Source organism: Tinamus guttatus, unplaced genomic scaffold, assembly GCF_059628265.1.
Source record: "Tinamus guttatus ecotype Peru unplaced genomic scaffold, ASM5962826v1 Tinamus_guttatus_pri_ptg000025l, whole genome shotgun sequence".
Taxonomy (NCBI): domain Eukaryota; kingdom Metazoa; phylum Chordata; class Aves; order Tinamiformes; family Tinamidae; genus Tinamus; species Tinamus guttatus.
In genome coordinates, this window is record NW_028288559.1 from 1,544,988 (window position 1) to 1,558,817 (window position 13,830).

At 46.3% G+C, this 13,830-nt stretch overlaps 1 protein-coding gene across 3 annotated transcripts; it reads right to left on the minus strand.

The window, feature by feature from the left end:
* Positions 1-11,636: 11,636 nt before the first annotated feature.
* On the minus strand, positions 11,637-13,746 carry CCDC127 (coiled-coil domain containing 127). Of its 3 annotated transcripts, none has more exons than XM_088525909.1 (3): positions 13,733-13,746; positions 13,170-13,297; positions 11,637-12,556 (listed from the first exon to the last, which is right to left on the minus strand). In XM_088525909.1, exons 2-3 carry the CDS (start codon positions 13,288-13,290, stop codon positions 11,886-11,888), a joined length of 792 nt encoding a protein of 263 aa, XP_088382035.1. In that variant the 5' UTR covers positions 13,291-13,297; positions 13,733-13,746; the 3' UTR covers positions 11,637-11,885. The 3 variants fall into 3 exon arrangements, with proteins under 3 accessions (XP_088382035.1, XP_088382027.1, XP_088382021.1); XM_088525901.1 differs by lacking the exon at positions 13,733-13,746 and adding an exon at positions 13,696-13,725; XM_088525895.1 differs by lacking the exon at positions 13,733-13,746 and adding an exon at positions 13,454-13,504.
* Positions 13,747-13,830: the final 84 nt, after the last annotated feature.

The following is a 13,830-nucleotide window of genomic DNA, read 5'->3' on the forward strand; positions in this document are numbered from 1 at the left end:
GGAAAAATATATATATATATATATTTAGTTTAAACTCACAGGGAGAAGCAGTGAGCAGCAACAATGTCCTCTATTGGGGGTCTACATTCCTACTTTCAGGAATTAAATGCAACTTGGTCCTTTCTTCCTGATCCCATCATCTCTGGTAAGACACAGACAAGTCTGTAATTCTTCAAATACTTTGGGAGTGACATTCATGGAGCATTAGAGCTACAGGCAATATAATCATAAATGCTAAATTTGTTCTGTCACCTTGTTCAGCAGTGCCTCAAGTTCTTATAATTAACTACATTAGAAAAGAGACCATGCACAGCTAGACTAGAATGACTTACTTCTGCTTTTGTGATAGAAACTGCAGAATAAATAGGTTGCCTATTTCCATGTTTGTGGATGTATCTGTGTACCTGGGTGAAAAGATTTCCAGCCATCAGTTTAAGTGAGAGCACTACATTCTTCCCCTCATGATCCTCTGCTGTGTTTAGCTCATACTCACTTTCTCATTCCCATGCAACAAAATATACAGCACTAATGAGATGAGAGATGGGTTGTTCCTGGTTACTACCAGGAACATGTGAAATTCTGATAGGAATAAATAAATAAATAAATAAATAAAGTTGTATACTTACCTTTGACTGTGATGGAACTATTCATAGTCAAAAATTTTAATACTCATAGTATTATTAAAATCATGGAACAACCCACATCAGAAGGGGCTTCAGGCACTCTCTAGTCTAACTTCCTGCTTAAAGCAGTGTCAGTTACAAGATCTAATCAGAATGCTGAGAGCTTTATCCAGTCAGGTCTTGAAAACCTCCATGAATGGGGACTATCCAACCTCTCCGGGTTGCACATGTGATGGGTCTTGTGTGATGAGTAAGGGGGACAAGATATAATAGAAGTGAGGAGGAAGAACATTTAGAGGTGCTTTCCTTGGCAGTCTATCCTTGAAGAATCTGCTTGGACATAACAAATACTTTTATGGGCTGTCAATGGGCAAAATCTTTGAACGGCTCCACCAAGAAAGAGCTCTAAACCACAGTTCAGGAAAAGACTCAAAATACCCAGCCTGGGGGGCTCTAATAGTTGTATTGGAATAAGAGGTAAGCTGCAAAATGTTCCAGATTCACTTAAGTTTAAGGCTAATATTCAACAGCAGGTTACCCTGCCAAAAAAAAAAAAAAAAATCTGTAGATCTTTAACTGGGTATGAGGTTTTATGCTCTGTTGTTCTCAAACTCTACCTGATAAATAAACAAAAGATGTAGCTCCTCAGTCAGCTGGCTGATTTGGTTTCCTCTCTGTGCTTCAAGGCTGCATTTGCCAGCATCATAGCAGTTCAAATAGGGTTACCTGGTAGGCTTTGGGACCTTGAAGTCCAACAAACTTTTGAGACTTCATACAATTGTAAACTTTTCCAGATAGGACAGCAGAGGTCCTCTTGTGTCAGTAAGTATCACTCCAAAGTAGAAACAGACAGCACTGAGCTATCACTGAAACTCTCTTTTAGGCCACCGAGAAAGCAATAGAGAGAGAATGTCATATCCAATGACCTCCACGTAAACCTCATTCTAGAATTGTTTTATAGTGTCAGGAAACTTTCTTGAGCAATCTGACATACTTAGAAATAGCCAGAGTCTATTGTGGAAGCAACAGTATCCTTAGCCACAAAAAAATTAAAAGGAACAATCTTTAAACATAAACAGCACATGTTACAATGCATCCAGACCAGAACCAACATTGATTCTCATGCAGCAGTTTTCTCTTTTTTTTTTCTTCTAGAAATAGGCATGATCTTTAATTTTGTATATAATAGTAGTTTATGTAATATTTGCTTCAGCTTTGTATATAAATATTTCAATGGAAAAAAATATCAGCTCTACCAGCATCACCCATCTTTGTTTTGTTCTTGTCAATGTTCTGTCCTTTCTGTTATGCTGTATATATTCAGGAGGCTGCAGAAATGTTACTATCATCTTTGAAGTTTTTTTTTATTTTCATCTTTGTACTTTGGCGAAAATTGCAAGTAGGATGCATAGGTCTGGAAATGTTTCTGTGAACATATAAAATTATTTGGTCTCTTGTTGATCAACATAGATCTACCTGCATTTCTTAGTCAATAAGGTGCTATTACTTGGATCCTTCTGGCCATATGTGTCCTTTCTACAGAAAGCACCAGACCATGTTGACAATTTTGGACTGTTGTTTGTGATGTTCATTAAGCAATGAACAGTGTTCTTTAATCAAGCTTTCTACTGATTTCTTTTCCTAAACTGTTGTATATATGGAAATACTGGTAGGTTCCTGAGCTACATCCAATTCCTACATACTGTCTTTGCACAGATGTCTCCCACAACATCTGGTTTGGTGCAGATACTTGCTCCTTGGGCTGCTGGCTAGCCAAGCAACCAGCCACAAGGGGGAGGTAGTATTTTATAGTAAGAACCACCAACCAGTTTGTCTGAGGGATTTGTTTGGTATGAACCTGTCTTAGAAGTGAGGTGTCTTAAGAAATGCAAGCCTGCAGGAGCAGTTATGAACAGAAGGGTGCAGAGGTGCCTTTTCAAAACCTGGGCAGTTCTGGCTGAAAGGAAGCCAGAGCATAACCCCTCACAATGGGCCGCCTCACAATGGGCCCCTTTCCGCCGCACAATGGGCCGCCTCACAATGTGGCCCTGACTGTCTCACAATGGGTCGTCTCACAATGGGCTGCCTCACAATGGGCTCCTGGTGCCTCAAAAGGGGCCACCTCACAATGTCTGTGTCACAATGGGCCCCTAGCTGCATCACAATGGGCCACCTTATAATGGGCGCCTAAATGCCTCAAAATGGACTGTGTCACAATGGGCTACCTCACATTCGACCTCTTCATGCCTCACAATGGGCCACCTCACAATGGGGCCCTCACCACCTCATAATGGGTGGCCTAACAATGGGCCGTCTCATAATAGGCCCCTCCTTGCCTCACAATGGCCACGTCACAGTCTGTCTCTGGCCACCTCACAGTGACCTCGTAACAATGGGCCGCCTCACAATGGGCCACCTCACAATGTGCCACGTCACAATGGGCCCCTCTCCACCTCACTTTGGCTCCCTTGCCACCTCACAATGGGCCACCTCACAATGGGCCCTTCGCAGCCTCACGATGGGCCTCCTCATAATGGGCCCCTCGCCACCTTGCAATGTGTCACCTCACAATGGGCCCCTAATCACCCCACAATGGGCCACCTCACAATGGGCCATGTTCAAACGGGCCCCTCGCTTCCTCACAATGGGCCACTTCACAATGGGCCACTTCACAATGGCCTCCTCCCTGCCCCACAATGGTTTGCCCGACAATGCGCCGCCTCACAATGGGTCACCTCACAGTCGGCCGCCTCACTATGGGCTGTGTCATAATGGGCCCCTTGCTACCTCAAAACAGGCCGCCTATCAATGGGTCACCTCACAAAGGTCTCCTTGACCTCCTTGTCCCATTGATGCCTCACAATGGGCCACCTCACAACGGGCCCCTGGCTGCCTCACAATGGGCTACATCATAATGGGCTGCATCACTATGAGCCACCTCACAATGGACACCTTGCCGCCTCACAATGGGCCTACTCACAACGGGCCGCCTCACAATGGCCCGCCTCACAATGTGCCCCTCGCCGCCTCACATTGGGCTACCTCCCAATGGGCCACCTCACAATGTGCTGCCTCACACAGAGCCACGTCACAATGGGACGCCTCATAGTGGGCCGCCTCACTTTTAGCCGCTTCACAATGGGCCCCTCGCCGCCTCACATTGGCCCCCTCGATGCCTCACAATGGGTTGCCTCACAATGGCCCCCTTACCACCTCACAATGGCCCAGCTCACAATGGGCCCCTTGCTCCCTCACAATGGGGTGCCTCACTTTTAGCCGCATCACAATGGGCCCCTCGCCGCCTCACATTGCCTCCCTCACTGCCTCACAATGGACCACCTCACAATGGGCCTCTCGCCACCTCACAATGGGCGCGTCACAACGGGCGGCCTCACATAGGTCCCCTGGCCGCCTCATAATGGGCCGCCTCAAAATGGGCCATGTCACAACGGGCCCCTCGCGGCCTCACAATTGGCCGCCTCACAATGGGCGCCTTGCAGCCTCATAATGGGCTGCGTCACAATGGCCCGCTCACCACCTCACACTGGGCTGCCTCACAAATGGGCCCCCAACTGCCTCATAATGGGTTGCCTCACAAGGGGCCGCCTCACATTGGCCCCCTCAATGCCTTGCAGTGGGTTGCCTCACAATGGCCCCCTTACCACCTCACAATGGCCCACCTCACAATGGGCCCCTTGCTCCCTCACAATGGGGTGCCTCACTTTTAGCCGCATCACAATGGGCCCCTCGCCGCCTCACATTGGCTCCCTCGCAGCCTCACAATGGACCACCTCACAATGGGCCTCTCGCCACCTCACAACGAGCTGCATCACAATAGGGGGCCTCACATAGGTCCCCTGGCCACCTCACAATGGGCCACCTCACACTGGGCCATGTCACAGTGGGTCCCTCGCCCCCTCCCAATGGGCTGCCTCACAATGGGCCTCTCACCGCCTCACAATGGAACGCCTCACAATGGGCCGCCTCATAATGGACCACCTCACAATGGGTCGCATCACTACAGGCCGCCTCACAATGGGTCTCTCGCTGCCTCACAATGGGTCACCTCAAATAGGGCCGCCTCACAATGGCTCCAACAGCACCCCACAATGGGCCACCTCACAGTGGGCCACTGGCTGCCTCACAATGGGCCGCATCACAATGGGCCCCTCCCTGCCTCACAATGAGCTGCCTCATAATGGGCCCCTAACCGTCTCACAATGGGTCTCCTCACAATGGACCGCCTCAGAATGCGCCACCTCACAATGGGCCACCTCATCATGGGCTGCGTCACAATGGGCCTCCTAAAAATGGGCCTCCTTACAATGTACCTCTCCCCGCTGTGCAGTCGTTCTTGGAGGAAAATGGCCGCCCGATGAACCAGCCATACGAGACGTTGCAGTAAGCACATGGCGCAGAACAAGAGGCTACTTGGAATCTGTGACTTAAGGGAAGATCAACGGAGCCTGACAACAGCCGATCAGAAGAAAGGCTCTAGCCAATCGATGAGACGGGAGCGCGCGCGCGGGAAAGAATATGGTGTATACGGGATGGCTTTGTTTCAATAAACTGTTTTCTTCAGGTTGATTCACATTGGATCGTTCTGAGCCCACGGTTTTTCTCTCCTCACCCTGCCTCACAATGGGCCGCCTCATAAGGGGCCACCTCACTATGGGCCGCGTCACAATGGGTCTCTGGTCGCCTCACAATGGGCCGCATCACAACGGGTCGCGTCACAATCGGCCTCCTAACAATTGGCCTCTCCCTGCCTCACAATGAGCCTCCACACAATAGGCCTCTCGCTGCCTCACGATGGGCCGCCTAACAAGGGGACCTCACCCTCTCACAATGGGCAGCCTCACAATGGGCTGTGTCACAATGGGTCCCTGGCCACTCACAACAGGCTGCCTCACTATGGGCCACCTCAAAAGGGGCCACCTCACAATGGGCCCCATGCTACCTCACAATGGGTAACCTCACAATGGGCCATCTCATATTGTCCCCTCACTGCCTCACAATAGACCGCCTAACTATGGGCCGCATCACAAAGGGTCCCTGGTCCTCTCACTATGTGCCGCCTCACAATGGGCCACCTCCCAATGGGCCGCCTCCCAGTGGGCCGCATCACAATGGGCTGCATCACAATGGGCCCCTTGCTGCCTCCCATTGCTCTGCATCACAATTGACGAGAGAAAAACCGTGGGCTCAGCACGATCCAGTGTGAATCAATCTGAAAAAAGCCCGTTTATTGAAACAAAGCCGTCTCTTATATACCATATCCTTTCCCTCGCGTGCGCGCTCCCATCTCATCGATTGGCTAGAGCCTTTCTTCTCTCTGATTGGCTGTTGCCAGGCTCCTTCCATCTTCCCTTAGGTCGCAGGTTCCAAGTAGCCTCTTGTTCTGCGCCATGTGCTTACTCCAACGCCTGGTATGGCTGGTTCATCGGGCAGCCATTTTCCTCCAAGAACGGCTCCACACACAGGGGGCCCCTGGCCCCTCCCAATAGGCTGCCTCACAATGGGCTGCCTCAAAATGGGTCCCTGACTGCCTCAGAGTGGGGCGCCTCACAATGATCCACCTCACAATGATCCACTGGCTGCCTCACAATGGGCCGCCTCATATTGTCCCCTCACTGCCTCACAGTGGGCCACCTCACAATAGGCCACCTCACAATGCGTTGCCTCACTATGGGCTGCGTCCCAATGGGCCTCTCCCTGCCTCACAGTAGGTTGCCTCACAATGGGCCACCTCACAATGGGCCGTGTCACAATGGGTCTCTTGCTGCCTCACAATGGGTCGCCTCACAATGGGCCGCCTCACAATGGGCCGCCTCACAATGGGCCACATCACAGTGGGTCCCTGGCTGCCTCACAATGGGCTGCGTCACAATTGGCTGCCTTACAATGGGCCGCCTCACAATGAGCCACCTAACAAGGGGACCTCACCCTCTCACAATGGGCAGCCTCACAATGGGCTGTGTCACAATGGGTCCCTGGCCACTCACAACAGGCTGCCTCACTATGGGCCACCTCAAAAGGGGCCACCTCACAATGGGCCCCATGCTACCTCACAATGGGCAACCTCACAATGGGCCATCTCATATTGTCTGACTACCTTACAATGGGTGGCCTCACAAAGGGTCCCTAACCACCTCATAATGGGCCACCTCACAATGGGCGGCCTCACAGTGGGTGGCTTACCCCGCACAATGGGCCGCTTCACAATGGCCCCCTCACCACCTCACAATGGGAGGGTCTTGGGATTATCCTAGAGTATATGACAGTTACAGGGATCATCAGCCCTGTGTGCTGCTCAAGCTTTCCCTTTTTTTTTTTTTTTTTTGAAGTAACATTTGCTTTCAGTTGGTTGTTCCCATTAATATATATTAATATATGCTAGCACTTTTAGTGCTAGCTTTAGTAGGTAGCACTTTTAGGGCTGTTTTATCAGTAATATTTTGTCTTTTTACTTTCACCTGTGCTATCCTGTGTCCACTTTCTCTAGCGACTAATCTGTAATTGGTTTTTCTGCGTATCTTCTACAGCAATTTCTCTGATGATGATACCTTGTAAATAGGATTATATGGAATTGGTGTGCTTGTGCTGGTTGGGAGATGAAATCATTTTTAACAACCCTTCTGTATGAATCCTTCACATTTGTATAGTCTGCCAAGTACAACAGTCTCAGCACTGATATAGGTGTTCAGATTCATGAGTTTTTCATTTTGACAGAGCTTTTTCTGTGTTAGCAAGCTGAGACTCAAGTTTCAATGTTAAGATTTTGATGTTGCTACTCAGGGGTCAGTTTTCCGTTCAGGAGTCCAAGGCTGTTTCTGAGTCACGAGGACTGGTTTTTTTTTTTTTTTTTTTTTTCCTAATATATTGAATCGCCATTCAACAGTTGCAGCGATTTTGTTATTTGCAGAGCAACCAATACCTTATTATTGCAACTGCCTTCCTGGAGACTTCCTTGAAGAACATTCCCCTCCCTGACACCTGTGGCTCCTGGAGACTCATCCACCAAGGAGTAGAGCAAACTCAGGGCCTCAAGGCATGGCCTTCCTTTGCTTGCTCTGTAGGAACCTTCACCACCCATATGCTAGAGGGTCAGAGCCTTTTAATGGATGGAAAGGACTTCAAAGGAAGGATGATGCCTACTTTCATAGTTCAATACACAGCATGCTGAAGGGATGGCTTGTGCATTGCCCTAAAGATATTTCTGAGGATATTCTGAGTGTAAGAATGATTCCGTGTCAAGTACTAGATGGCAGCTACCCTGGAGGGTGAAAGCATGTATAGGCAGTGTGTTGCAAAGGGCATTAGTCACAAAGAAATAACTTGATTTCTCATTACGATATCACAGTCCTTGGCTACTATAATGGGCAAATTGCCTGTTAGTTGTTTGGCTACTTCTTAATTATCTCATGTTAATAAATGAACACAGGCCCATGAGGGTGTTAATGCAAAAACTGCATAGGAAAATGGTATATTCAGAAACTTGGTGCTTCATGCAGAAGACTTCAGAAAAACCCTTCACGGATAATGTGAGCATACCTCAGTTTTGCTTGTCCAAATCATCTTGTGAAATATCTACTATATGTAGCATGACAAGCAGGCGCAACAGGAATGGTGCATACCATCCTGCAAGATGTTAGCCAAGCACTAATATAGAGAAATGGGTATCTACTCCATTACATTCTTTTGATAGCTAAGTTTTTATATGGCTATAGATAGAATAAGCTCACAATGATAGCAAATGATTAGACTCATAACGATGGCAAAAATTAGTTGGAAATATTCCAAATGTAAGTAATTGTTACCTTTCAGGAAAGGCTGGACTTGTGACATGTGACCCAGCCCAACAACATATGCATTAAAAAGAAACTCAAAACTGCCGACTCTTAAAGAGTATGGGAATTATAACCCAAAATTACATGTTAACAAACCTCATTTTTACTCTCAATTTGATAAAAAGTGTTCCTGCTGTCATTTCTAGTATTTCACAAAACCAGCATTCTTCTATGAGGATGAGTGCAATATGGAGCACTGTGTCAAACACTAAGATATTAATTGTCTATTATTAAAAAGAACGGAAATCCCCAAGGTCTGAGAGTGAAATTAGAATGCCTCAGTGAGAGCAGAAAGATGAGAAAACTCACAGAAGGAAACAAAAAGAGGTTGAAATACAGTAAGAGGCATCTGAGGGGTTCTGGAGGAAGGCAGGATACCCTATCTAACAAATAGAAATAATAATTCCAGTGTTTCAGTGGGTCCATCCTCAGGGATGGTCCTTTTTTCATCATTCATCGTTAGTTAATTTTCGTGTATTTATTTTGCTTCAGCAAAACTGTTCTTTCCTTAAAAGAAAAAAAAAATGCAACATATTCTCTGCTCAGCACTCAAACCAAAGCTTTTTAAGTGCCAACTTAGACTCTTTATAATTTCCTTAGAAAGCTGGCATAAAATAGACAAATTCCCCTTCTTTCATCCACTTCCCCCAATTTATAACAATCAAGAAGAATTTGATGTTTTTAAATATTATTAGTGATGTTTTGAAACAACAAGAAAAACCTTCATTAAAATTCTGAAGACAATTTACCTTTATGATCTACATATATATGGTCATCTTCAAACAAACCACTGATCAAGAGCCAGTGGGCAAGATAAAGCTCACAATAAAGCTTTCAATACAACCTAACTTATAGAGCAGAAATATGAATTTCAGCAGAAAGAGGAGTCGTGCTCCTGAATTTGCTTTCAAAAATCCTCCACAAATTACTCTTCTGTCTTAATATCCTCATTTGCAAAGTGTCTGTGAACAATCCTACCTGTACAAATAGTCAACATTTCTAAAGATGTGAAAGTGAATTTCAAACATTTATTATGTTGCATCCAATCACAATCAAGCACGTGATACTCCAATTTACATATTTATACAGAAGAAAGCATTTTACCCTGTTGAGTATGTTCTCTTTAAGTATTTTCAGTTGATGTCTGCGATGAACTATGAAAGAACTCAGTGTAAAATGCTTGACCTTTTAATATGAAGAACTAACAAATATATACAAAATAAAGGCATAAGTCTTAAATATATTGGCATAGATCCACTGGCTACTGTGTTAGCCAAGCAGCTGCAACAGCTTGTTGGTTTGCATCAAATCCTCCATAGTTGCGTGGCCAGTTTCCACAGTGAAGAGAACTACAGGCAAGTGAAGTTGTTTTACTTTACTAAGCAGTTCAAGGCATGTGCATGTGATCAGCTACAGTAGCTTGGCTCAAGCGCTCACACAAGAGAACTTTTCAGTTGCTCGTTGTCATCTTCCAACCTGTGTATGTTTGGCATCCAGAAAACCTTTCGTCTTTTCAGTGCTTGTGATTGTATATATACTTGCAATGCTTGTCTGTTTACTATTACTTTATCTTGAAGAAACACCAATCCATAAAAGACTGTCAAATCAATACAACAGTGTATCACCACTGAGGGTAGCAAAATCACAGAAGAGATTATTTGAAGAATACGCGTAATTTAAGGATTTTGTTCCATGTGGGACATTTTTTGCTGAGTAGTGACTTTAAGTTGTATACACAATTTACATGATTGATTTATCTGCTGTCTCCTATGCCCAGGCTGAAATAAAATCAACAGGAGATAAGAGAAAATTCCACCTCTGCAAGAGTTCCCTGCTAAACTTTGGTCAGCATCCACTTTGCTGGATTGCTTCTGGGCCGAGCAATACCTGACAGTCAAAGGTGAATGTGTTTCAAGGCTGGTCCTGAAGAACTGCTAAAGAATCGACAATCTTTGCACACTGAACAATGTGAGGTAACAGAGAAGGTTACAAACAAATGCATGCGCGCTGCTGCTTTGGGAGTAAGGCTAATTTAGGAAGGAGAAAGGAATACACTCGAAAATACATGGCACGTTTGAAACTGAAGGTGATTCCTACTCTCTATAAGGAGTCAAAGTTTGGGGCAATTTCAAGCACAGAAACCCACTGCGCTGTCTAGATCTGCACATTTCATTGTGCTCAGTAAAGTTAAAAAGCTTAACACTGCAAAGCTGGTAGCTCACAACCCACAGGCTTTTACAGATACGTGTACCTGAAAGGGTGAAGTTTAAGTTGAAAATTTAAGAGTTGTGGAAAAATGCACTTTGGTTCCGGGGAACGGAGGGCAGCTGGTGGGGGCAGAAGTGACTATGTCTATAGAAACATAAATGTAGCCTGGCCACACAAGTAACAGAGGGGACCTATAGCAAGTATGGGACCAGATGCAGTCACCAGGATCTTCAGAGGCTCCTGGAAGCTCAACATTTACCCCACAGCTCACCAGGACGCAGACAGCAGCCCGCTGAGGTCTATGCTGGAGGCACACTTTTTGGTAATAACTAAAACCTTTACAGAGAAGAAAACATTTGTGTTCTTAACTTTTACACAGCACGATCGGAACATAACCTAGAGCTCATCTACTTTCCATTTAGAATTCAGGCTTGCCTCCCTCACTCCAGCAAGACTTTCATTATGCATTTCTTTATGCATTTACTTTCATTAGCTGCTTTCAGATGTTTCCTATGGAAAGTCCTATTTGTATGTTCAATCTGGAAGATGATGCAGGACTAATCTGAAATATGATCATACTCTTTTCCCCCTTGGGGTACTAACACATAGAAATATATGTATTACACAAATATATATATACATGCATACATTCATATGTGTGCGTATATATACACAGATGCATATACAGGATTTATGTGGCAAAGAACCTTCCTTGATCATGTTTTCTTCCAAGAAGAAAGATCAGTCTTGCTAAAAAAAAAAGAAAAAAAAAAAGAAAAAAAGAAACTAAAAAATGAAATGCCATGATGCAAGAAACCAGGGATAAGGAGCACTATGAGCTACCTGACTTGAGGGAGACAACTCACTTCTCCACTGGAGGAGGATAACCAGCAAGTAGGTAAATCAGTCCAACTCAGATACCATTTTGCTGCTCCTGGCACCTACAGAAGCAGGCACATCTGTACACGAGGCTGCAGTCTGCAATACAAACACACTCACAGAGTTTTAGGGAAGGAGCAGAGCTCTCTGGAGCATTTGCCGTTAGACAGTGAAAGGAAAGGCACCCACACTGCACATGCAAATACAAACGTGATAAGGAGGGGAAAATGAAACAGTAGGAGAATCTAACAGCTTCGGACTACAACTGTGGTAGTCCACATTATCCATGGTGGATCACATGGTGGATCATGACTTCTGCTACCTATCATTTTCCTAACATGGCCTTTTCTACCTTCTGGAACTTCTGTACTTCAATGGCTAGTTCCCAATATTTGAGATATAGCCACATAAGTCTTCCATTTTGGCTTTTGTTTCTGTTCAGCAGATTGCCACAGTAGTTATCATGTTTGAAAATATCTTTCAAGCCACTCTCTACTTGTAGAGCCACAGCAACAGGATCCGTTGCTGCTTTAACTAGCAGATTTTTCTCTATTTCTAGTCTCTGGTTTCTTGGCACCACAAGACTGCAGTAGATTTCCTGTCTTTCTTTAAGTCCATCTTCTAACTCTTTCAGTAGAATATTGGCTCTTTTTTGCCACTCTTCTTCCTTTGCCAGGTAACTCTGGTACAAGTTCCCTGCAGCTCCCGAGCGCAAGAGGACCTGTTTTTCTCGCTCTAGCTTCTCCTGTTCTTGCTCTAGGAGTCTTCTCTCTTCTACAAGTTTGCGGCTCTGGGACACCAGTGCTTCACGGTAACTCAGGGTTCTGTTGCGCTCCTTTTCAAGCTCCAGCTCCAAGTGAGCAACTGTGCGTCGATTTTCTGTGATTATATCCCGGTATTTGGCTTCCAGATCCCTCTGTAAAGATGACTGTTTCTTATAATACTCTTTTTTTTCTTTTTCTATTTCTTTCTGACACTCTCTGGTCCAGATCCAACCTATCACATATAAAGGAGACTGCACATATTAGTAAAACATAGGCAGCATTAATAGGTGTAATTAATTAACTGTTCCTCAAAAGAAAAGTTATTCTGCAGTTAAAACTTTTGTTTCCTGGTCCGCAGCCACCAATGGGTCCATGTTTCACGGGAAGGTGAATTAGACAATCATATTGTTTCCTTTGAAGGCAAATCTCCACTACTATTGTATGGCTAACACACCTACTTCTTGGATTAAAGAAAGAATATAGAATTACTGGGGAGATAAACTCACAGCCCCCAGTGCAGAAACTATGCTATGCACTTTCCAGGTCCAGCAAAATATACACCAGCAGCTCTTTGGGTGGTTACCTTTGGCTTGCTAGCATATCACTTGTCTTCTCCTTGACAAGAGGCTGGCAAAGCAGAGCTTACTAATATACATATTCAATTCAGTGGCTGAAAAATTTTCATTGCCTTAGGGTTGTAAATTTAACAGTATTTGCTGGTACATTCCCAAGCACATGACACATCCTGGAGACCATGTGCAGAGGGAATCCCTAGACAGGGTATTACTTAACCTGCTGTGCTGTTTCAGGGATTGCAGTTGAGCCCACAGGTTACCACTACTTACGAAAGGCTGCCAGCCCCAGCATGGGCACCAGCAACGCATAATTCCACCTGCTGCCCTCATCGCCAGGCTCCCTTCGGTTCGGCTGGATGTTCCAGTGGGGAGGATCGTTCAAATTATTCATGAAGACGCTTTGGATTCATGGGAAAGAAGGGAAACACAGTGTTAGTGCCATACACAGGTACAAAAGCCGTTCCCGTGGCTACCGTTTTATCTTTGGGCAAGTGTTTCGGCCTTAGGCTCCCAGATAAAATGAGTAAGAGAGGCGGTTAAGCCCTGACACAAACCGCCCCCAATGCAGCCTCTACTCGGAAGCTCGAGCGCAACCGCTGCAGCCCGGCAGGCAGGGCGCACAACCGCGGCTCCCGCAGGCCGCAGTGCCGCTTCCCGCTCGCTCCCGGCGCCGGCGTGGCCGTTGGGCCCCGGCGCGGCCGCTGGACCCCATGGGGGGTTGGGGGTGGTCGTTGGCCCCCGTGCGGGAGCCGGGGGCGGGGGCGCGCGGAGCCCCTCGCGCAGGGCGGGGCGGGACCCTCACGCAGCAACCGCGGCGCGGCCAGGGCGCTCACCTGCCGGCCCCGCCCCCCCGGGCCGAACCATTAACCGAGAGAAGGCGGGGGGGAGGGGGGAAGGACCAAGCAGGGTTCCTGGGCTCTAAGCGGGGAGC